Raw genomic sequence first — 23,739 nt, forward strand, 5'->3', positions numbered from 1 at the left:
GAAGAATCACCCGTCCCGCCCCTGCTGGGAGGAAGGGATTTGCCCGTTGAGCCAACTCCTGACACGGCCGGGTCGCGCGGGGCGCGGCAGGGAGGGAGGGAGATTGAGAAAGCCCTTTTCCCACAAAGCCGCTGCGCCGCGGTCCCCTGTCCCCGCCCCCTGCCCCGGGCCGCCGCCGGAGCGCGGGGAGCCGCCGCGCGCCCTTTAAGGGCCGAGAGGTGCGCGGTCTCTTTAAGGCAGGTCCTGGTGGTTTCTGTTTTCCGAAGGAAGTGACGGGGGGTGGGATTGAATGAAAAGTGCAAAACAGAGTCTCGCCGCGCCGGAGTCGGGGGCCGCGGCAGTCGCGGCGCTGGGCCGGTGGGCGGGCGGGGGGGGGACCCCGGGAGCGCCGCGTCCGCCTCGGAGCCGCCGGGGGGGCGCGCGGCGGAGCGCAGTCCACGTGCGTCCGCGCCACGTCGCGGGCCCCCCGCGCCTGAGCCCCCCGGGGAGCCGCTGCCCCGCGCGCGCCCCGAACTAGCCAGCAACTTCGCGCGAAGTTTGGCAGCGCCCCTCTCGGCTCGCACGCCGCGCGCCGGGCCCGCGGAGGGCGGCGGCGGCCCCCGGGGATGCGCCCGCCCGGCCGCCGCGGGGTCCCCACGGCGCCCCCCGCGCTGCTGCTGCTGCTGCTGCCGCCGCTGCTCGTGCCGCTGCTGGGGGCGCCGCGCGGCGTGGGCGCGGGGCCGGGCGCGCCGGCCGAGCTGCGGGTCCGCGTGCGGCTGCCGGACGGCCAGGTCACCGAGGAGAGCCTGCAGGCGGACAGCGACGCCGACAGCATCAGCCTCGAGCTGCGCAAGCCCGACGGCACCCTCGTCTCCTTCACCGCCGACTTCAAGAAGGTGAGGCACCGTCGCTCGCCTGGAGGGACGTGGGAGCCCGGGCGCCCTGGGGTCCCCGGTCGCACTGAGGCCTGCAGGTGGAAGGCGGGCCAGGAGAGGGGAGAGACTGAGCCAGGGTCGTCGGGGTCCCCGGCGCCCAGATCCGGCCCCTTCATTCTGCTGGAGGAAATCCTCCGCCGGCCCTCCAGCCTTTCACCCCTTTGCTCTGGGTGCCCAGGCCCCTTGTCTCTCCCTGACTCCCAGCCTTCTGCCCACTTCTCTTCCAGCTCTCCCAGAGCCCTCCAGGTGCAGACTCTCCTTCAAAAGAGTTGACTCCCTTCTTGGAGTCATTTCCCTGTGCTCTAGAGGAGAAAGTCCTGGGCTGGCAATCAGAGGTCCTGGGTTCTTGCTGTGTGATCTTGGGCAAGTCCCTTTCCTTCTCTGGGCCTCGTTTTTCACCTCTGCACAGGTCGGGTGAGGTGGCTCCAGGCCCCTCAGCTCTGACATCTTGGAGTCTATGAACCAACTCTCGTGTTGCACCGTTCTAGGCCGGAGGCATGGCGGGAGGGAGGCTGGGAGGTAAGAGCTGATTGTCCCTTGTCCCTCCGGGACCAAAGAGAAGCTGCCTCTGCTCCTGGGTCTGGAAGGCTGGGAAGCTTGCAGAAGGAGAACCTGGGGAGAGGCCCTACGTGAGGTCCCCGCACTCTGGGAGAGTTGCCACTCCTTACCGCGCCTGGCAGGACGGCTGGCCAACTTCCGTGTTTTGACCCAGATTTCAGGAAGGGGGCAGAAACCAGCCCCTACTCGGTATGTGTAAGGAACCAGAAGGTGGACGTGGCCCCCAAGGTTGTTGGGGTTGGGGGAGACTGGAGGAACTGGGGGGTTATCAGTAAATGGGCCCGGAAGGGCAGTGAGTGACTAACGGTGACCCAGCAGCAGGAATTCTGGAAGGAAAGAGGGTGGGTGAGGAGTAGGTACTTGAAAGGAGTCTCCTGATACACACACACACACACACACACACACACGCACACACCAGCCCCTCTTCTGATAAAAGGAGGCCCTGTCTCTGGGGAAGTGGAGAGGTGAGGCCAGTTAGATAGCTGGACAGCTGGAGAAGTTCAGGGCTATAGAGCCTCGCCCAAGCCATCTCTCTCTCCTCCCTCTTAGAGAGTGGGAGCTTGAGAGGAAAGGGGCAGAACTTGGGGAGGCAGCTAGGGACCCAGCAAAACTGCCATAGATAAGCATGGTGAGGCGATCCAGTGGACAGCGGAGATAGGGCTTGACTGCCGACCTGTCCCAAAACTACTGAGTTGTCACTGACATGGGACATAGGTGGACCATGGGGTGTGGGCGGTCATCCCGGCTGGGAAGACTTTGTGGCCCTTCCTTACCCAGTAGGCCCAAGCTAGGTTCTCACATTCAGGTAGAGGCAGGTGGGTTTGTGTGTGGAGAGAAGGAAGCTGGCGGGGCCAGAATACCTCCTGCCTCCCCACACCTAAACTCCAGGGGAAATTTTGTCAAATGCTTTCTTTTCCTGGGAAATCCCGGAGTAGCCAGACCCCTCAGGGGGCGGTGGTCTCATCTTCCCCTCTAACCTTCCAGTGAAGCCCTTTGTACTTGAGAGTGCCCCTCTGGCCAGGACAAGAGTCTCCTAACCTTCCTGCCCAATGCCGACTGTTTTATGGTAGCTGGAACGCTGGGGAGAGGCTTCCCTATTCCTGGGACCTCTCCAGCAGCTGAGGCTGTGGCTAGGACATCAGTGAGAGACACAACGGGTAGGGCTGAGCTTTTATAGCCTCTGGCTGTAGCATAAACTCTTTTATTGCTCTACCCTGTGGGCCAGGAGAGGGGAGTGCCCCAGTGGCAGTGGGGTGCGGAACCGGGGTCTGGAGCTGAGAGTTTAGTAGGGGGCTGACTGCCCAGTTGAAGAAGCCACTTGGAGCTGATGGCAAGGGCCCCATTTTAATCCCCGCAGTGGTTCAAACCTCCACCCAGGTTTGACTCTGGTCCAGAGTCTGCTTTTCAGGTTAGCTTCTGACCCAGAACCCGGCATTTCACACCCGCCCTGGCATCTCCTAATTCACCAGCAAGGACTGGAATTGGGGGCGGAAGGCGCAGAAAGGGAACCCGCTCTCGAAGGGCTCTCCAGCTCCGGGTTTCTCATTTAGCCCGGGGCGGGGCATCATAGCCTTTCCCCCACCCAAGTCGCTGTCTACATTGGCCAGAGCAGCTTTTCTATGCGGACCCTTCTGTGGCCCTCTCAGTCCTCAAGGCCTTGTGCCCCATAGCCTTTGGCAGATTTACACAAGGTTCTATGTAGACGTAACAATTTTTCCCGTGGGAAGAAGTCTTGAACGTTGTGTTTCTTTTGTTTTGTGTACCAAACACCCCAGTCCACTTAGGAATGGCAATGTTTGCCATTTTCTCACCTTTAGGAGACAGTCCAGACTGAAATGAGATCGATACGGTTTAACCCTGGGCAGGGGACTTGATCTCTGCAGGCCTTCGTTTCTTCATCTGTAAAATGGGGGTGGTAACGGCACCAATCCCGTGGCTATCATGAGAAGTAAACAGGTAATCCACGTGAAGTGCCCACTATGCGTCGGCTCCCGTGCTAAGCGCTCAAGAAATGGAAGCCGCTAGCTTTCGTAATCGTTGCCCACATCACAGTGCAGCATGGGCCCTCCGTGCTGAGCCTGGACCCAGAGAGGTTGAATGATGGACCCAGAGTCAGTGCTGAGCCTGGAGGTGCCTTGAGCCCCTCATCATAACCTTCTCCTCGAAGCACGGCGTGTGGGCGCTCTCCAGAGAAACAGAAACAATGGGACGTAGAGTGAGATACACGGAAGGAGATTTACTACACGAGATTGGCCCTCATGATCGTGGAGGCTGAGAAGTCCTTCGATCTGCCATTTGCAAAAGCTGGAGGCCCAGGAAAGCTGGCAGTGCGGTTCCAGCCTGAGTCCCAAGGCCTGAGTGCCAACGTCTAAGGGCAGAAGACGGATGTCCCAGCCCGAGCAGAGAGAGCGCACTCACCCTTCCTCTGCTTTTTGTCCCATCCACAGCCTCCCCGGATTGGTTGGTGCCCACTCACACTGGCAAGAGCCATCTCTGCTACTCCTTCTGCCCATTCAAATGTTCATCTCTTCTGGAAACACCCTTATGGATACACCCGGCAGTAATGTTTGACCAGCCCTCTGGCCACCCCTCTCCCCCAGTCACACCGCAGCATTGCCGACCAGCCCCTCCGAGCACGGAGCGGTCATTCTTGGCCCGCCAGAATACCCAGGGCTGCAGGGACTGCCCTTGTGCCGGATGCCCTTGGCCCAGCCTCTCCCCACCCCCAGCCCCCTCTCCCCAGCCCCTCCCACCCTCTCTGTTTGCCTCCACTGAGAGGCAGGGTTCTAGGACTGTCTGGCTCTCCCCACCCTGCCACGCTGGACCCGAAGGCGGCGAGGCAGTAACAGTAATCAGAGTAATCCGCTCGCTGTAGGACACAGAGCCCGGAGCCCAGGCAAGGATTGATGGTACACTCCGCAGGTCGCTTGGAGCTATCAAGCGGCCCTCCTCTGTCGCTGCATACCCTGCCCCAAGGCTGCTGACCGTCAGGCAGACTGAGCTCTGGCTTTGAAAAAAGTGCCGTGGCTCAGTGGCTCCCAGACTTCATGTCCATTAGAATCACCTAGGTAGCTTTGGAGAATCCCGATGCCTGGGCTGCAGCCCAGAGCAACTAGATCTGATCTCTGAGGGCAACGGTATTTTTATTTCTTTTTTTTTTTTTTTTAATTTTTTTTTCAACGTTTATTTATTTTTGGGACAGAGAGAGACAGAGTATGAACGGGGGAGGGGCAGAGAGAGAGGGAGACACAGAATCGGAAACAGGCTCCAGGCTCTGAGCCATCAGCCCAGAGCCCGACGCGGGGCTCGAACCCACGGACCGTGAGATCGTGACCTGAGCTGAAGTCGGACGCTTAACCAACTGCGCCACCCAGGCGCCCCAGGGCAACGGTATTTTTAAAGAGGCCCCACGATTTCCAGCAGGCAGAAGGTTCGGGAACCACTGGTATAGCTGTTCCAGGGAAGGGAGGGGACTTGGAGGCGGGGCCCAGGTTGGACTGTTAAATACAGGGAGAGCCCACACTCACTGAGCACTTGGCAGCCCGTCATTCTACCCAGGGGAGCCCTAATGTGCTTGAAGCAGCGTATAGGCGTTAGGCCCAATTCTACCTGCCCGCGGCACGCACACCGTCCTTCCTAATACACACCCAGTCGACGGTACTCTCCTTTATAATCCAAATCCCGTGGATGCAATTATACTCGTATGTGCGTACTCACCGGGCAATATCTAATACCGGCCACGTCCCCGCCCCCAGGCTCTAACCTGGCTTTTTGTCAGTCAGACCCCTTGGTCCCCCTCCCGCAGGTTGGTGTCCCCGTCCAAATTCTCTTTCCCCTTGGCTCCCTGGTCTGAGTGTCCAAAAGCTGAGGGAAGGGATGAGTCATGTTGCAGGCAGTGTGGTTTGGTGCTGACCGGAAGGGTAGGGTGGGCCTGAAAGATACGAGAAAGTCATGTGCAACGGTCTCAGGGCAGTGGGTGCAATGGGAGGGGGGAGGAAGGAACCACAGCCTCCAGAAGCGTGGCAGGAGGGACCCTGAGGGGCTGTGCCGTGAGCCAAGATAAGGGGAGCCATATGGTGGTGTGGGTCAGCTCAAGGTCACTCTGAAGGACCCAAGAAGAGTCCTTGAAACTTGAGCGCCGATGGGTGAGTGGGAGTCAGGAAGGAACAGTCCAAAGAGCACCAGAGCCCCCGCCTTAGGGGGCTCCTGCTTGGGGTGAGGGAGCACCGTGGGAAGCTGCATGCTGTCAGATGTAGTCTGGAAGATGTGGAATGTGCAAATGACCGTGCGCTGCCGGAGGCTGTTTATTATAACAGGATGTCATGTCACACAGATGTCAGGCCGGAGAAGCTTTGAGAGACCAGTCTCCCCCTACCCTTTCTGTGTTAGGCCTCTGAAGTGTAGCAGCTGGGAACACAGGGATGTGATGGACGGGCTGTCTTCTTGGGGAACGGAGGGCAGCAGAGATGCTTTCGGGAGAGGCCCAGGCTTTTCTGGAGTCCAGAGCATTTCCTCATAGGAGTTTATGAGCAGTGACCGGATGGAACAACCTGGCTTGTGGCCGTGGGGCCCCCGGGGCTCACAGCAGTCCCTCTGCCGTGTCTGAGGAATTCTTCCATGGATCAGGGATCTAGAGCCCTGAGGGAAGGTTGAGATATGCTCCCTGAAGCTTGGCAAACATCTCCCACCCCTGAATGCCAATGTCCAGGTGGAGTCCTAGCAAAAGATCCTGGGTCAGGCAGTGAAGACTGCCACCTGGAACCAGGGAGGAGTGGCCTGCTAGAAATAAGATGGGGAGAGGCAGGGTAGGGCTGTCTCTTTCACAGGAACGGTGCAGCCTCGTGATGAGAACCGCATGTCCCCGTATCTCACACGCCAAGTGGTCCCTCGGGTCACACGCTGTTGGGTGCTTTCACGCACAGCCTCCTTTGATCCTCCCTACTGCCTCGTGAGGCAGGGGTTACCCCCATTTTGCAGATGTGCAAACTGAGGCTTCGAGCTGTGAAGGGACTGTGACAAGATCAAGTGGCTAATGACCCGGGGATTAGGACCCAGGGATCTTTCCACTGTATCGCAGTTGACTATGTGCACCATAACATAAGTAGGCTTCTTCCAGAAGGCTGAAGATACCTGAATAGGGGAGGGCAAAGGGAAGAAGGAAGCTGACGGAAAACCTTCATGCAGAGGAACAGATCTACAGAGAAACCCTCCTCTCTACAGACCTGAGCTGGACCCCTACCCCCCGGAGCTCATAACCCCTGGTGGATTTGAGTATTGGCCCTTGGCAGCTTTGTGCCAAGAGGCTCTTCCTCTAGAGAGATGGGGATGCAAGGCGGGGGGGGGGGGTGGTGGTACAGGGACCGTTTGTAAAAGATCTTATGGAGACCACTGAACATTCACTGTGTACATCTTTCTGCCCTTCGCCAGTTGTGCGTCCTGACGAGCCCCTTGACCTCTCGGAGCCCCAGGCCCAGATACGGCACAGGCACGGCCGAGACACTAGTGTGATGTTCACGGTCCGATGAGAAGTGAATCAGAGGCTGTGGCAAAGCAGAGGCCAGCGTAGGCTCGTGAGAAGTGAGGTAGCGGTGCCAGCCAGGGCCCCGGCAGGTCCCCCCTCCCCGGCTCTCCTTGTCCGCTGGCAAGCCCATTGTTCTGGCGCTTTCTTTCTGCTCTAGGGGCCAGTGCGTCATTAGGCTCTTCCGTCCCTTAGGTTGGCAAGTGTTTAATCGGCTGCCGCTGTGGATTCCGATAAAGGGCAGGGAGCAAGAGAGGCATTTGGGGCTGGGAATCCGGGTGAGAGAGGAGTATGGAGCCCCATCTTAGGAGCCCTGAGTCAGCGGGACAGTGGGGCACAGTCGATCCACATAAAGCCTCACATTGTTCCCCGGGGCAGTTGGAACAGTAGTGACCTTTGGGATTTGGCTGACAGAGAACTGGGGGCTCAGGGGGCTGGGAGAAGGGCAGAGGGCACTGCGCCTGACTGGTGGTGGTGCTAATGCCCCTTAACAAGAAGCTTTTGTCCCAGGACTGGCCCTGAGGGTATGCAGACATCCCTGTAATGGGGGCAGCGTAAGTCCCTGGGCATCCGCCTGGGAATGTGCCCCGCCTGGCTTTGGGTTGACCCCATCCACCCCTGTTCCTGCTCGAGTAGATGGGACAGAGGGGCCAAGGCGCTCCCGTGTCTGCCCCAGGGCAGCCAGTGTGGGTTAGGAAGGTGCTGGTTCCGGGCTGCCTCTCCTCGCCGCCACGGTCCAACAAAACTGGCCCCTTCTCTAGCCATAAAGCGGCCCCAGCCAGGAGCAGAGGAATAAATATTTAGATTGGCTCAGCCCGGGCCTCAGAATCATGCGCTCTGGTGTGACGGGAAGGAGACAGAGATGGTCGAGGACACTCCCAGGAGACCGTGCCTGCTGTCCAAGAGCAAGGAGGGGTGGGGGGAGCAGGTGCTTCGCAAGGACCCTGGACAGAAGGGTGGGTGGCTGGGAGGGCACTGAGGGAGGGGGCAGCTCCCCACCCTGGCCCCCTTAGTTTTCGGCTCCCCATGGTGGAGTGCTGGGCTGGCGGGAGGTCTGAGATAGCAGAGGCCCCCTCCTCTCCCCAGGTGGGCTCTCTGGAGAACGGGGCAGAGTGTGACAGTGGGGTGAGGACGTTGTTAGACCGTGGGTGAGGGAGTGCGTGAGGCTGCGTGAGAGACTCTGAGAGACATCACACTGACTCAGAGAAAGGGGTGAGGTGGAGACTCCACAGGCGGGGGGACACGGAGGGAGGCAGTGCTCCTGTGAGCAACCAGCATGCGAGGCAGGGGGATGGGGGGGTGGCCGTGTGCAGCCGAGCCGATGGGAGCCGGGGAGAGACAGGAGCCACTGCATGTGAAAGAGATTGTTCTAGAAGCAGCAAGTATGCGTGAAAGACTCCAGACGCGTGGCCCGTGAATGGGGGGAGGCAGGCGGGCATCCCTGCGTATCACTTGGGATCTGACTTGGCTGAGACAGAAAACCGCAACAGCGGCTGAAGCAAAAGAGAAGTTTGTGTCCCTCTCCCCCGTCTTATCTGAGGCTGGGGGTCGGCGGTCCAGGGCGGTGTGACCGCTCCGCTGTCATCGCAGCCGAACTCCTGTGTGCTCTGTCTGCAGCGTCGCTCCCCTTCCTTGACATTAAGCTTCCCCTGGGGCCTCTCCCCAGGAAGGCTGCACCTGGGCCTGGCACAGGATGTCTGCCATTCAAGTGCAGAGGGCTGCCCGCCCCCCGCCGCCCCTGTGCTTCCCGGAGTGGCCCTCCACTGTCTCATAGGTGTTCACCCGGAGCCCCAGCACAGCTGAGCCAGCACAGCCTTCCCTCTGCGAGCTGCAGTGGGTCTCAGAAGCACAGCCTGGCGGGGAGTGAGTGTGGAGAAGGAGGAGATCTGGACAAGGGCGGACAGGGGAGCTTGGTGGGGGGCGTGAAGGTCACTGGACTGTGAGTCGGGAGACCCGGGCTTCTGGTCCTGGCTCTGCAGCTGTATGACTTGTGGAGGTCACGTCCTCCGCTGGAACCTCACTGGATCGTGAGCTCAATGATCCCCTAAACCCTCTAAAAGCCACAATAGCAGCTGGAGGGCTACCAGCCTTCTTGTTGGAGGCTAGGGAATTGATGGAGGCCCCGGAGCACGCGTGCACGCGTGTGTTCGTTCATTCAGCTGATAAGTGGCGACCCAGCTCTGTGCCAGACCCTGAGGCTACGGCATAAGTAAGGCCTGGTCTCCGCCCTTGAGCCAGGGGCAGGCCACGCAGGGCTTGGATGACTTACTGCCCAGGCAGAAGATGCCACATGAGGACGGGGTCCTTTGTCGATGTAGATCAGGTGCACGCGGGCCCGGCACAACTCAAGTTTCCAGTCCAGCTCGAAACCCGTGGCTTCCGGGGATCTGCTAGATGAAGCCCAGACTCCTTGGCTGGGCTCTCAGACCCGCTGCCCCTCCCCTCTCACCAGCCTCCTCCTTCGACCTCTCTCTCTGCCCTCCCTCACCCTGCCCTGCCCCTGGTGGTTTTCCCAGAATGCTTCCAGGCTCTCGTTTGTGGGCTCCTGCCTTCGTTTCTTCGTTGCCAGGCACTTACTGAGCACCTACTGTGTTCTAGGGGGTGGAGATGGCTGCAAATAAGATACTGCCCCAGGCTCAAGGAGCTGAGTCCGGAAGGTACGGCAAGACAGGGTTGCAAACACAACAGGACTCGTGCTGTAGAGGTTAGGAGTTGGGGCCGGCTGAGTCTGCTGGAGGGTTGGTGAGGGTAGCATTGGGGGGGACGGGCCAGAGCAGGGGATGCATTGGAACCGAGTCGTGAGACACGGTAGGCAGATGAGGACAGGGCATCCCCAGCAGAGGAATCAGCTCATGGAAAGTGACATGGCCTCATCGCTTCTTCTGGGAACTACCAGCTCTTTAGTTGAATGCTCAGGGAGTCCAAGAGGAGCTGTTGGTGAAGTGGATGCCAGCCTCTGGAGGGGTCTTTGAAGGGCATTAGGCATTAGGCAGATCAATAACAACATGGAGGGATAGATGGGTGTTAAGAGAGCCTCACATTTCCCTGTCTTCTGTAAACGCCTCTCTCTGCTAGAAAGCCCCCCAACATCCTTTGACTGCTCAGGAGCACTGAAATGTCCCTCACTCTAGGGAAGTCTTCCCTCCTTCCCTCCTTGCCTCCCTGCGCCATCGTTAAGGGGAAAACAAACGCCCCTCCGTCCATCCTTTGCCCCATAGCGCGTATCATAAACCTCCACCCTCGGCCGTTATTGGTGCACTGGCTTTGGTTGCAGGAGGCCAGCCTCTCCATGAGCCCCGTGAAGACAGGGGCCCCTGCCTTGGTTTTGGCCACTTCCCTGTCCAGCCTGGTGCCTGTGAAGGCCTTGCCCCAGGTCATGCTAACCAGTGCTCTCCCGCGGATTTGCTGATTACCTGCCACTCCCAGAGGACTCCCCCGACCTCTCTGGGCCTCGGGTGCCTCTTTAGGAGAAAACCCTTTGCTCCTGCGTCTGCAGGTCTGGAATAGATCACAGTTGGAGCAAGGCCAGAGATGGCAACAATAATAGGGAGTTCAGCCCACTGTGTTCTGAGACCTTTCACTCACTTCTCCCTCCCAATAATCCCTGGAGGTGTAGGTATTGTTAGTTTAACTCATTTAACAGATGTGGAAACTAAGGTACAGGGAGGTTAATTCGCCCAAGGCTACACGGCTAGTATGAGCAACGCCAGGATTTGAACGTTGGTACTGCTGGCTACAGAGCCTTTGTCCTTAACTACTGTGCCGTCCTACAACCCATCTACTCCTGATGCTTACTTAAAACCACAGGCCAAGGGGGCGGGGGGGGGGGGGGGCACGGCCTGGGTGGCTCAGTCCGCTAAGCATCAGACTTCAGCACAGGTCATGATCTCACAGTTCATGAGTTTGAGCCCCACCTCGAGCTCTGTGCTGTCAGCACGGAGCCTTCTTCAGATCCTCTGCCCCGCTCTCTCTCTCTGCCCCTTCCCCACTCGTGCTCTCTAAATTAAACAAACAAAGCCATAGGCAAAGGACTTCAGCAGACTCTGAAGCACCGGCTGCACGGCTCAGGTCTCTGCCCCACTACCGACCTGCTCCCGCATCGGCCTGCTGGCCGGCTCCCGTAGGGCTGGAGGGTCCTGGGAGCCCTATAGAAACTTCCTTGGCCTGGGCCTAGCATCCGGCCAGATGTTTGCTGAAGCAGGGGGACTTCTTCCCCTGCCCTTTCCTCTGTGCTGGAGGGAAAGGGGCCCCCGGGACCTTAGCGGTGAGTCTGAGGTGTAGAAGGTGGGAGGGACACTGGTCTATGGAGGTTCTGGGCAGGGCAGGCTGGTGGGCTAGGAGGGTGGTCCTGCCTCACGTCGCCCTCATATCTGTGTCAGACGCTGCTTTTTGGTAGTCACGCTGAACCGTGAGTGGGAGCTGCCATACTCCCAGGGCAGGTCTTGCGCAGGACCTCCAGGCATGGCTGGGCCAGGGAACCGAGTTCTAATCCTGGCTCTGCCACTTGCCAGCTGTGTGGCCAAGGGCGGACCACACTGCCTGTCTGGACCTGAGCTTCAGTTTCTCGAGCTGGGCGTCAAGGACACCTGGGAGGCACCGGTGCATTGTGGTTGAGAGAACACTGGCTTTGGAGTCAGACCGCCGGGGGTTAGAACTCTGGCCACGTTTCCTCCTGTCCCGTGACCTTGAGCAAGTAACCCGTTCCAAACTCAGTAATCATCATCCTCCCTACCTCCTGTTGTTGTGAGGATTTTAGACAGGACGATACATCCTCATAAGAACAGTGACTTATCCCTTCCAGTTATAAGCTTCAATAAATCTCTGCCCTCCACGAGTAAATCTTCTCTCTCAATGAGAAATCCTCGTTCCCTCTCTTCGCCCCCAGTCAGATTCCCAATGTAGTGCCCCCATTTGCTGCCGTCACCAACATTGTTGTTTAATATAGAGGCAGGGGAGAAAAAAAAAAAAAAACAACTCAAAGCAGGTTTGTTTGTTTTGTTTTGTTTTTAACCCTCCTGTCTGGTCTAAGAGTTCAAATGCTCTCTCTGAACGGTGGGCAGGTGATATCCCCAAGCAAAGAGACCACTCTGCAGCTGCCAGACCGCAGGCATTTGGCTGGGGTCTTGGAGAAGATGCTCTGAATATTCCAGATAAGGTTCTTTTAAAGAGTCATTGCTGAAAATAATGTTGGATCCTGCCTCGGGGTCCTGCCGGGGACACCCGGCTGCCCGGAGCCCTGGGAGGGGAAGTTTCGTATCAGGTCTCACCTGGCAGGAAGTGAGCCCCCAGTGGAAAATACACGAGCGTACCGGCCTCCGGTCTCCCCTCAGCCAACCTGAGCAAACGGAAGGAAGATCGGATGGCCCAGCCTGGCAGGACAAGGAGATTCCAGCCTCAGGGCCCAAGAACGGATTTCCTGTTGAGAGGAAGCTGGGTTAACCCAAGCTCTGATTCACCTTCCTTGAGATCTGGCATCGGAAAGAGCCCCGTGGAACCTCTGTCGCCAGCTGAGCCTCAGTCTCTCCTTCTGCGGTATTGGTGGAAAATCTCCCCGCACATGCCCACACCTCCCTGTGCCTGGAGATCATTTGTAGGAGAGGAAAGTAAGAGACCCATCCCTGTAGTCAAGGGACCTCACAAGTGCACGGGGGTTACGGGATGGCAGCACACAGGCCACCTGTAACATTTGCTGGTCACTGCCAGGACGAGACTCGAGATTCGCGACAGCTAGCACCTACTGAGTGCTTACTGTGGGCGGGCGTTCTCCTGTGGCCTCCACACTGTTTTCACACAAGCCTACCAGGGAAATGCCTTATCGTCCCCATCTTGCCAGTGAGGCTTACAGAGGCTGGAAGATAAGCCTGGGCGCTGGCTAATACAAGACAGAGTTGGGGTACGACCTGCTCTCATTGCCTGTACAGGAGCCCAAGGGGAACCTTGGCCCCTGTTTCAGAGCACTTATACTCTAGTGGGCGTACCATACCCCCTGAGTCACCGCGGGCTCTCTCAGTGGGCGAGGCCAGGGCACGTACGTCAAAAGATGAATAACTACACAGGCCTGTATATGCTCAGTGCCGGTGCAGGGTCATTGGGGTTCTAGAGGAGAATGGTCCTTGTGGCCAGGGTACCTCCCTGGCAGGGAGCATCATGACAGATCCAGACCACTTCTGAGTGGGGCCTGCTAATTTCGCGCTGGGAGCAGTTAGCCAAGGCACAGAGCTGAGTGAGAGCAGGGGGACACCTTGGGTGCAGCTGGGTCAGAGCACAGCGTTCCAGCAGCCAGATTGGCAGGGGAACCCCATCCTGCCCTGTGGCCCCTCTCCCTCCTCCCTCTGCTCCCCTCCAGCCTCCCCCACGCACGCAATGAGTGAGTAACAGGAAGGAGCCATTGGCCTGCTGGTAATGCCATTAGTAACCCCGAGGGGAAAGGGGAAGTGGAGGGGGGAAGGGAAAGGTGAGCCATCCCAGCTCCCCCAGGCCGGAAGTTGGCAACAGCTGCAGCCAGCTTGGGCTGTGTCTGCCCTTAACCCCGTCCCATGCCCACTACCTCAGTCTGAGATGGGATGGCCAGGGGCCTGGCCGATTAGAAGCACTGGGGGGCATTTTGAGGAGCACCAGTTTCTAGGCACCGCCCTCCTCCCCCCACCCAACCTACTGACCAAGAATATGAGAAAGACTCTGGGATCTGTACTCGTAAAAAGTTCAACCCCTCCCCTATTATGGCCTGGTCAGGTAGTTCTAGAGGCTGTGACCCACCCTGATCAGGGTGCCACGGGTGCCACGGAGGGGCGGCACCAGCCTTGAAAGAGCCAGGCACCAAAAACAGGGTGCTGTTTCTTTCAAGGTGAAGTTCTGTACTTTTTAAACAGTTCTGGTTTGAAAAGACTCTTTAGTGGTTCACCATGTGAATTTTCCAGGGGGCTCTGGAACATCTGGGGTGTGCTCTTTCGAGTCACGGGTTTAATGGGAAAGATAAAAATTCCTAGACCAGCAGGAGGGAAATGTCCGTCGCGGGGCAGTGTCCAGGCACGTGTCCTGTCCAAGGCCTGGGCTGAGTGCTGGGTGGGAGGCCCCGCCCACTCCAGCTGGTCCCCATGCTCCTGCCCTTCCCTGTTAGGACGTGAAGATCTTCCGAGCCCTGATCCTGGGGGAGCTGGAGAAGGGGCAGAGTCAGTTCCAGGCACTCTGCTTTGTCACCCGGCTGCACCACAATGAGATCATCCCCAGCGAGGCCATGGCCAAGCTTCGACAGGTGAGTGCTCACTTCGAGCCTTCCCTGGCCCAGCTCCTGCCCCAGAGCCCCCAGCCCTGCAGCCAGCCCCGAGCCTGAACCGCACCCCGACCTCACTCTCCCACCCAGCCCCTGACCCACCCTCACCCCCGGCGGCCCACTCTCACCCCGTAGTCCTGAACCCCTGATATCGCCCCAGGCCAGACCTAACCCCATCACCCTAGATCGCTAATCTGCACTGACCCCCAACTGCCAGATCCCTCCAGCCTCCAGATTTCAGCTCCTCCCCCTTTATGGTGGAGATTCTGGGCTTGGACTCCGAGGTCAGATATGCCTTCAGACCCAGCGCCACCCCCCTGTATCCCGGGGACGTTGCACACGTTGCCTTCCAAGCCTCTACTTTCCTATGGAGAAATGAGTTATACTGAGAATTAAATGAGAGCATGCATGGAAAGTGTTCAGCACAGTGTTCAGAACCCTTCAGCCCGTTGACCTGCTCCCTGTGCCTTCCTGGCCCCTGGGCCTCTCCCCCAGCCTCATCTGTGTTCCCTAAACGAGGCCCTCCCCTCCCTTCCCGGTCCCAGACTCTGTTCTCTGCCTGTTGGAAGGTGTGGGACCCCGGGGGCATCTGTCCTGGGCCAGCTCGCCCGGCTGCCACCTCCAATAACCAGCCCTGATGACTGTCAGAATTCTCCGTCAGCCCCAGACGCCGGCCAGTGGCCAGCTGCAGAGGCTCGGCTGAGCCCTGGGGATTGGTGTCTCCGGAAGCTGGAGGAGAGGCCGGGTGCCCCTAGACTGCCAGCCTGCCCCAGGGTTCTGAAGGCAACCAGCCTTGGCCTGTCTGACTCTCAGCGATTAGGCAAAGCAGGGCAGGGAGCATTCGGAGGCCGGGTGGGAGTGGCTGTTCCTCTCCACACAGAAGAACCCACGGGCAGTGCGGCAGGCTGAGGAGGTGCGGGGCCTAGAGCACCTGCACATGGACATCGCCGTCAACTTCAGCCAGGGGGGCCTGCTGAGCCCCCATCTCCGCAACGTGTGTGCCGAAGCCGTGGATACCATCTACACCCGCCGGGAGGACGTCCGCTTCTGGCTGGAGCAAGGTCAGCTTGGGATCACATCACCCAGGCGAGAGCGCGGTAACGAGATGCGGGAGTTCAGAGGAGGGACCCCGAAACCGGGCTGGGATCGGTCAGGGCAGACTTCCTGGAGGAGGTGGTGCCCGTGTGGCTCTTCGGGGAGAGGAGTCAGCCAGATGAAAGCGACCGTTTCCAGGTAGGGACCCACAGACCTGTGACTTCCCAGGTCGTGCGGAGGGAGATACCCAGGCAGCACCCACCTCATTCCTTCCATTAGTGAGAACACAGGACCTCTGTCGGGGGAGGGGGCACAGGCATCAGGGTCGGCACCCACTCCTCCCTGCCCACCCCTGCTGCCCCCCTCTCTCCTTTCCTTCATGCCTTCCCTGGTGCCAGCATCTCTCTCCCGTCTCTGGTGTGGTCCCTGCCTTTTGGCCTGTGTGGCTTTACTGCTGCCCCATTTCCTGATTCCGTTCCCAGGACTGTCCTCAGGTCCTCTGTGTAGAGGGGACAGGGAGATGCCAGGCCCCTGGTCCTCTGCCCTGCCAGCTGAGCAGTAGAGAAGTGCCTGCTCTTCCCAGGGCACCACTGGATTTAGAAATGGCCAACAGGGGGAGCCGGGTGGCTCAGTCGGTTGAGCGGCTGACTTCGGCTCAGGTTACCATTTCACAGTTGGTGAGTTCGAGCCCCACGACGGGCTCTGCGCTGACATCCTGGAGCCTGCTTGGGATTCTCTCTCCCTCTCGGCCCCTCTCCCACTCCCATTCGCTCTCTTGTGCTCTCTCTCTCAAAATAAATAAACATTAAAAAAAAAGAAATAGCCAAGAGCTGTACTCATGCCCTCCACACACACCCCTCCCAGTAAGCTGCACTCCAAACTGAGGTTCAAGCTCAGTACTGTCCCCCCGAGAGGCTGGTCCGTTCCGTGGCCACTGAGCCAAGCCAGGGGCCAGGTCACTGCTGTCTCCCCCAGCACCCCTGCGTGTACCCTGGCCACCCTGACTTCCCAGCATGTTTGTGCTGGTCCTTCCCTACCTGGCCCTCCTCAGATACCACCTCCTTTAAGAAGCTCTCCTCGATTTTCTATTCATTCTCCCCACGTCTCTATTCCGTCACATCCTAGTATAGTGGTATTTTATTTTTAATTCTTTTTAACACTTATTTGTTTTTGAGAGAGACAGACATGAGCAGGGGAGGGGCAGAGAGAGAGGGAGACACAGAATCCAAATCTGAGCTGTCAGCACAGAGCCCGACGGAGGGCTAGAACCCACGAACCATGAGATTATGACCTGAGCCGAAGTCGGACGCTCAACTGACTGAGCCACCTTGGTGCCCCTATAAGGGAGGCCTTGAAGTCAGAAAGACCTGGGCTCTATTCCCACTCCTTACTGTGTGACCGCAGTGAGATCACTAAACCTCTCTGGGCCGGGTTTCTCCTCTATAAAAACAAGAATGGAAATGCTCAGCTCGCAGGGCTGATGGGATGCTCCAAGAGGCCATGCGGGGCGGGCTCCTCCCTCCCTTTCCCCTCTGCTGATGCCTGCCTCTCTCCCGCAGGTGTGGACAGCTCCGTGTTTGAGGCTCTGCCGGAGGCCTCGGAGCAGGTGCACCTGTCCCGCTGCGGGCAGGTGGGGGATGGCGGGAAGCCCTGTGTCTGCCGCTATGGCCTGAGCCTGGCCTGGTACCCCTGCATGCTCAAGTACTGCCACAGCCGTGACCGGCCGACCCCCTACAAGTGCGGCATCCGCAGCTGCGAGAAAAACTACAGCTTCGACTTCTATGTGCCCCAGCGGCAGCTGTGTCTCTGGGATGAGGACCCCTAGCTGGGCTGGGGTGAAAGGGGGCCGTCTCTGAGCTCGCTGCTCTGGGTCCACCGCCCTTCCCCCAGCCACTGGAGGGGGTGGCCGCCCCCCACTGAGGCCTTATCTCCCTTCTCTTCCCTTGATCCCGGAGCCTCTGGCCCCATCACTCAAGACTGTGAAAAGGGGTGTGGCATGGCAGGGGTTAACTCATGAAGGCAGCCCCCACTCCCACCCTGTGCCTCCCTTGGGGACAGAGAGAAGGGGGTTCTCCAGATGTGTCCCCCTCCCCTTCATCTCCCCTGAAGTGTTCTCTTTCAAGCAAACAAAATGTGATGGCCCGTGATTCTGTTGAACTCTTTGAAGGTTTAGACCCTAAAAGGTGTCTGTGCCTGTTACACCGACCGCCCCCCCGCCCCCCCCCCACACACGCACCCCCACTCCCCCATCTGGAAGGAGCTGGCCCCTCTGCACCATCAAATGCCCAACGAGGAGGGGACCACGTCCCAGCGAGGGGGCCGTCGGGGACCATTGCCATAGCCCCTCCACCAGATCACAGTGCATTCTGCTCGTTGCTGTCCTCCCAACACTGGGGCAGGTGAGGGCCTCCCAGCCCGGACACAAACCACACGTGCCTTTCCCCAGACCCAGACTCTGTTGGGAGAGCAGGCCCCAGCTTCCCTCCTCGAGACAGAAATATTTTTTGTAAAGTTCTGGGGCGGGGGGGATCACGAAGTATGAGGAAAACTTGAATTCCAGATTTTTAATGCAAAGTATTTATCATTTGTACCAGAAATAAAAGTTTAAATTTTTATTTGACAGCTCGTCTCAGAGTTCTGAAAGAACTCTTGGCCAATGCTGCCACCTGGTGGCAGGAGGGGCGTTCGCTCTGCCGGGGACCAGTCTCGACATACCGCTAAGGCACCTGCTGTGTGCTCATTCGCTGCGCAGCAGGGAGTGGATGGACCCGGGACGTATTAGGGAAGGATAAGACAACACTTCTGCACTTAAGAAGAAGAGACATAGATGAGCAAGTCAGACGGTAATAGTATAAATAGATTAAGGCAAGCAATAAGGCAAAAACTCCAGAACCAAACTGCCAGGGCCCAAATCCTGGCGTGGCTTATTTCCTGTGCAATCTTGGGTCAAGTCACTTTACCTTCCTGTGCCTCAGCGCTCTCTGCTATAAAATGGGCTTAATGGTGAGACTTACATGGGTGTTCATACATCTGAAGTGCCCGGCACAATAGTGTTCATTTTATTCGCTATTGTTAATATCGTTACTGTTAGTGAGAAGAGCAGGTATTTCCTCACCTGTGCACCTGAGACGGCTAGGCCAGACATCCTGAAGGTCTCTGTGCTTCCAAAGTACCTTCCAGTTTGAAGAGACTGTAATAGGAAGTGCCGAGCCGGGTGTTGGAGAACTTTCGGGAAGGAGGGATGGCGCAGGTTGAATTTATCGAGGGAGGTCTCCTGGACCAGGTGGGATACGGCTTGAAGCTGGAGGATGGTAGGCATTTGGCAAGGTGGAGGAGTCTGAGCACAGGGCAGAGACAGGAGTGCTCCAGGGGTCCCACAGGGGACCCAAATCCTTAGGAAGGAGGAGACGGGAGAGTCAAGTCCTTCCTTGTCCACCTTGGAAAGGGAAACAGGCTTTCAGGATGTCCCCGTCCCCTTGAAGGCTCCCCAGAACAGGCTGCTGCTGCCCCTTGAAGCTGTATAGACCAGAGGGTTGTGGTGGGAGCCAGGCTTGCTCGGCCAGGGTCAAGTCAGAGATAGGTGGTGAGACCTCCTTTTCAGGTAGGCATGCCTCTTTCTGAACCTGTTTTCGAGGACCAGCTTTAGCTGTCCTTTGGGGGGGGTGGCGGTTAGGGAGGGAGGTTCCTCCCCAGGCCCTTTCCTCCTCCCCCTGCTGCCCAATCCCAGCCCTCAGTCCTGAGCCCCAATCCTAGCTCTGGGTGGGGGAGGGGATTATTTGGAGAAGGCACCTCCCACTTCCCCACCCTGTCTGTGTGCCTTTTTTTACTGGAGGTGGGGTCCCAGGTCATATATGCCTTTTCACTCGCAAGTGGCCAAAAGAATGCTGTTTTTTTTAAAGAGTGCTTTTTTTTAAATGTAAGTTTGTTTTTAATGTTTATTTTTTCTGAGAGAGCGCGAGCGAGCAGTGTAGGGGCAGAGGGAGGGAAACACAGAAGAGCAAGCAGGGGAGGGGCAGAGGGAGGGAGACACAGAATCCGAACCAGGCTCCAGGCTCTGAGCTGTCAGCACAGAGCCCGACGCGGGGCTCGAACTCACGAGCCGTGAGATCATGACCTGAGCCGAAGTCGGGCGCTTAACTGAGCCACCCAGACGTCCCTAAAGAGTGCTTTTCTGATCTTCCTTGGGAGTGACTCACACCTCCAAGCCTGCCTGTCCCAAGCAATGAGGGGGCATCTGCACACTCATTACACTCCATTCTGCCTGGGGCCCCTTCTTTGGTCTTGGGGCATGGGGATGAAAATTAAGAGTCCCTGAGACTTTGGGCTGACCCCACACTCAGGCCAAGTCCATGCTACCCCTCATTCCAAACGATCCTCCCAGCCCAGCTCTGTCAGGTGCATCCACTGCCTGCCACCTGTGTGGCATCAGAATCCCTTGGGAGCTCAGCCCATTACCAGGGTCAGCTATTTGAGAAACACGCAGATCAGGCCTTATTTTCCTCGGGAGGCCTTTGTGCACGTGTAAAAACGTAACACACCTACAACGAGCGCTCCTTTCTCGGGCCCGTTAGAGTTTACAAAGTGACTTCATATAAATGAGCTCACTGGCTCCTTGTAGCAATTCTGTGACACTTTGTGGACGCGGCTCACCAATACAACTATGTGACTTGACCAGGTCAGACAGCCAGTTGGGCCTCCTTGCCCCTCAGCCTCCTTGCCCCAGGCATACCTACTAACCTAAATGGGTTAGCAGATTGGCCAGCTGGAACCTCGGGGCAGCGGGGAGGGGAGAGGCACGAGGTACTCAGCACCCACTGGGGCCAGTCCTACAACAGCAATCACCGAATACATGGGGGTGGGGGGGGAGGGGGCGGTGCCCACAGGTCCCCTACGACTAGAGCTGGCGGGAACAGGCCTCCTGATGGGTCCCTTTTGTCAAGGTAAGCAAGGCCCTGGGTGGGAGGCCAGGAGCCTAGGCCTTGGTGGAGCCTCTTCAAGCCAGAGAAGATGAACACTGTGTCAGGTTCCCCCTGGCAGGGTGACCCCAGCCTGGACTGGGTCTTGCTGGGTTTTCTGTGGGTTTGCTTCGGGTTCCTCTCCCTGCAGTCTTAGTCAAGGGAAGTCTTGTCTTCCCCGAACCTTAGATGTGGTGGGTGGAGCCACGGAGAAGTCTGGCAAAAAGCGGGGGCCAGGACCGCTCCCGAGAAGCAAAGGTTGAGGGTGACCACGCCTACCTGGGAGGAAGGTGGGTACCGGCCTAGTCCCAGCTCTGTGCATTCTGGGGTGGGTCACCCCCATTGCAAGCCCCCAGCTCCTCATCTGCTAGGAGGTGGCCCTCTCTAAGGGCTTCCTGACCCGGCAATCAGTGGGTAACTGCTGGCTGGCGTTCTACCTCGGATCGTTAGGTGTTGGGCGACTGGTGGACAATTGAATTGTCCACGACTTGCTCTTACAAGCCATGCTGTAGACAAATGGTAAAAATGGAGCACCACAAAGCCCAGTGTTTGGTCGAGGCTGCCAGATGGCCCTCCAGATGCAGTTGTCCAAATTTGCACCCTCACCAGCAGGTGTATGAAAGGCCCTTTTCCCCACATTCCTGCTGCATCGGGCGGGGTTCTTCAGAGAAAGAGAGCCAATGGGATACAGAGAGAGAGAGAGAGCGATTTCTAGTAAGGAATGAGCTCCTGTGATTGTGGGGTCTGGCAAAATCCAAAATGCTGGCGGCAGGCAGCTTAGGCAAAAGATGATGTCGCAGTCTCGAGTCTGAAATCTGTACAGCGAGTCACCTGTCCGGAAATTCAGACGGGATTTCTGTTACAGTCTTGAAGCAGAATTGCTTCTTCTGGAAACCTCAGTGTTTGCTCTTAAGACCTGCACCTGATTGGATGAGGCCCACCCACATTATCAAGGGTAATCTCTAAAGCCAGTTGATTGTAGAGGTTAATCACATCTACAATAATACCATCACAGCAGCATCTGGCCTAGTGTTAGACCAGGCACCGTAACACCTAGCCGACCTGACACATAAAATTAACCATCGCACCTGCTGTCGCTGGATATCACGATATGGTGTTTGCCATTTTGACCTTGAGAAACAGTAAAGCATTCTAGGGATTACTCTCAGACATCAACTGTTGACTGTAGCCAGGTAACGGCTGGTTGTTCCTGTTTCCCTCCCCTGCCCCCACCTCATTTCCTCTCTACCCTCCTCTGCCCTGCTCTGTGCCCCAGGATACCAACCTGTGGATCGGCCTCGCCTGGGTTCCTTCACCTCTGGCTCGGCCAGTGAGGAGCACCAGAGATCAGAGGGCAGGATGAGAGAGAATTCCAGGCATCTATCCCCACCCCTTGCTGCTTCCAGACCACACCTCTGCATTGGCTTCCTTTCTCCAAGCACCAGACCTCCTCGGGCCCCTAGACCACTATTTCCTCTTCCTGCCACTTCCGCCCTAGCCTCTCCGTGTCACTGGCCCTCTGGTTCCCTTAATCCCGCTCCCACCTCTGTAAATAAGCCATACTTTCATTAAAGGCACCCCGTGTTGAGTCGATTCTGTTTTCCTGCCCCTGCTGGGGCCCCAGAGGAATGGAGAGTGGGAAGGAAGAAGGCAAAAGTGGGCTGGAAAACACAGGCTCGCACGACAGGGACTCCGTGCGCACCTTCTCCTTGGAGAAGATCCCGACCTCACAAGTCCAGCGAGGGAAAGAAGGCGGGTCACAAGCTACCTCAGTGTGGTATCCACATCCCCTGTGGTGGCCATCTCACCGCCTGGACCCGGGTTCCGGCTGTGTGTCCTGCTGAGGCAGCGTCCTGACTCTTCAGCAGTGACAGGCAGGATGAAGTGACGCTACGCTCATGGCACCCCCCTCCCCTACACCAGGGGAATGAGAAACAGATGCCACGTGTCTACCCGGCCCACATGCCCACATGCCTCTCCGGATCCCCTCCTGCCTTGATGGTGGGGGAGGTGCCCCCTCCCGACCAACCCCAGGGCTCTGAATCCCAGCCCTTCCCCCTTCTCTTCAGAGACACTATCCCCTCGCTCTCTTCAGCTTCTCTCTCCTGCCTTCTTCCCATCAGCCCTGAGAGTATTTTTTTTTAATTTTTTTAATGTTTATTTTTGAGAGTGAGCAAGCATGAGCAGGAGAGGGACGGGGGTCGAGGGGGGGGGTGCGGTGGGGACAGAGGATCCAAAGCGGGCTCTGTGCTGACAGCAGTGAACCCGATGTGGGACTCAAACCCATGACCTGCAAGATCATGACCGAAGCAGATGTCCAACAGTCAACCAACCGAGCCACCCAGGTGCCCCCCTCACTTGTGTTTCTCTACCTCTTGTGCTCTGTGATCTGGCCAGCCTGTTCTGCTTGAGGGACTCCAACATCCCATGCACCCTCCTGGGGACTCCAACGTCCCATGCACCCTCCTGGGGAATGCTACTGTTTCCTCTCCGTGTACTGCTTCCTCCTGTTCCCACTTCCTTCCTCTTTGCTGGAGGTCCCAGCTCCGATCTCTGTTCCTCCAAGACGCTTTTCCTGGTGCCCAGCCCCCAGAGTCCGGTAGGTCATGCCCCGCAGCAGACCCCCGTCGCACCCTCCATTTTTCTGTGAGAGCATGTGCCCCGGTAGGAGGGACTTGCCTGTTCCCTGCTCCACACGCATCACCAGGCTGAGCTTCCTGAGGACGGGGACAGTGTCTGGTCTCCATTACATTTCCAGCTCCTAGCTTAACCCACAGCTCCAGTGTGTACTCAATACGTACTCTGAACGGATGAATGGGCGAATGGCCACTGACCTTCTATGCGTCGGCGCGTAGGATTACACATAGCTCAGCAGCTCCAGAGGGCAGTATGGGAGGTAGGACATTTTAGCCAGCAGAGCTGCCCAGAAACAGGACGGCCACCCGACAAGACCAGGGACGCCCGCCACTACAACTGATTGGGCTAAGGCCGGCTGACTCCAACTGGGGTTCCACGGGAAAGTCCGGCCTTTGGTGGGGAGCACGGACCAAAGCCCCAACATCACGCTGAAACCAAATTCAGTATCTCCACCTTGTCTGGAATGGGGGCAATTCACCTGAAATTGCCCCAGCCACGGATGGGCACTCTCCTCGGGACCGCGGGGAGATCTCTCCAGTCTTGGTGGTAGCGGGGCTCAGGTTAAAGTCACACGCACCCCCCCCCATCACCACAAGAGGGCGCGCTGGCCTTAGACTTGCCCTGAGCGCGCAGGTGGACCCGGAGGCTTACCAGCTCTGAGTCAGGAAAGAACTGAGGCAGGGTTCTTTTGAAGGTGTGATCAGAGTGGCCAGACCCAGGCCCAGTGTCATCCCCAAGATCAAAAAGAAGGCCGAGTTTTGTTTTCAAATCAAATCCATATTACAATTGTCTGTTTTTTGGAACCTTCAAGTGCAACGTGGGCCCTGAGCTTGTGTGTGCTCCCTCTAGAGG

General features: G+C 57.9%; 1 protein-coding gene and 2 long non-coding RNA genes across 3 annotated transcripts; 2 read left to right on the top strand and 1 right to left on the bottom strand.

The window, feature by feature from the left end:
• Nucleotides 1-393: 393 nt before the first annotated feature.
• On the top strand, nt 394-17,915 carry OAF (out at first homolog). The gene is made up of 4 exons (XM_047070669.1): nt 394-875; nt 14,108-14,242; nt 15,141-15,321; nt 16,855-17,915. Exons 1-4 carry the CDS (start codon nt 606-608, stop codon nt 17,118-17,120), a joined length of 852 nt encoding a protein of 283 aa, XP_046926625.1. The 5' UTR covers nt 394-605; the 3' UTR covers nt 17,121-17,915.
• A 2,281-nt stretch (nt 17,916-20,196) lies between these two features.
• Nucleotides 20,197-21,838, top strand: LOC124504960 (uncharacterized). The gene is made up of 2 exons (XR_006960551.1): nt 20,197-20,540; nt 21,527-21,838. It is a non-coding gene; the product is annotated as an uncharacterized LOC124504960 (long non-coding RNA).
• Nucleotides 20,631-22,129, bottom strand: LOC124504959 (uncharacterized). Its single transcript, XR_006960550.1, has 2 exons — nt 21,953-22,129; nt 20,631-21,081 (listed from the first exon to the last, which is right to left on the bottom strand). It is a non-coding gene; the product is annotated as an uncharacterized LOC124504959 (long non-coding RNA).
• Nucleotides 22,130-23,739: the final 1,610 nt, after the last annotated feature.

This window comes from Lynx rufus, unplaced genomic scaffold (assembly GCF_022079265.1).
Source record: "Lynx rufus isolate CCGP_SWC_20201006 ecotype Redwood Valley unplaced genomic scaffold, mLynRuf1.p SCAF_9, whole genome shotgun sequence".
Classification (NCBI taxonomy): domain Eukaryota; kingdom Metazoa; phylum Chordata; class Mammalia; order Carnivora; family Felidae; genus Lynx; species Lynx rufus.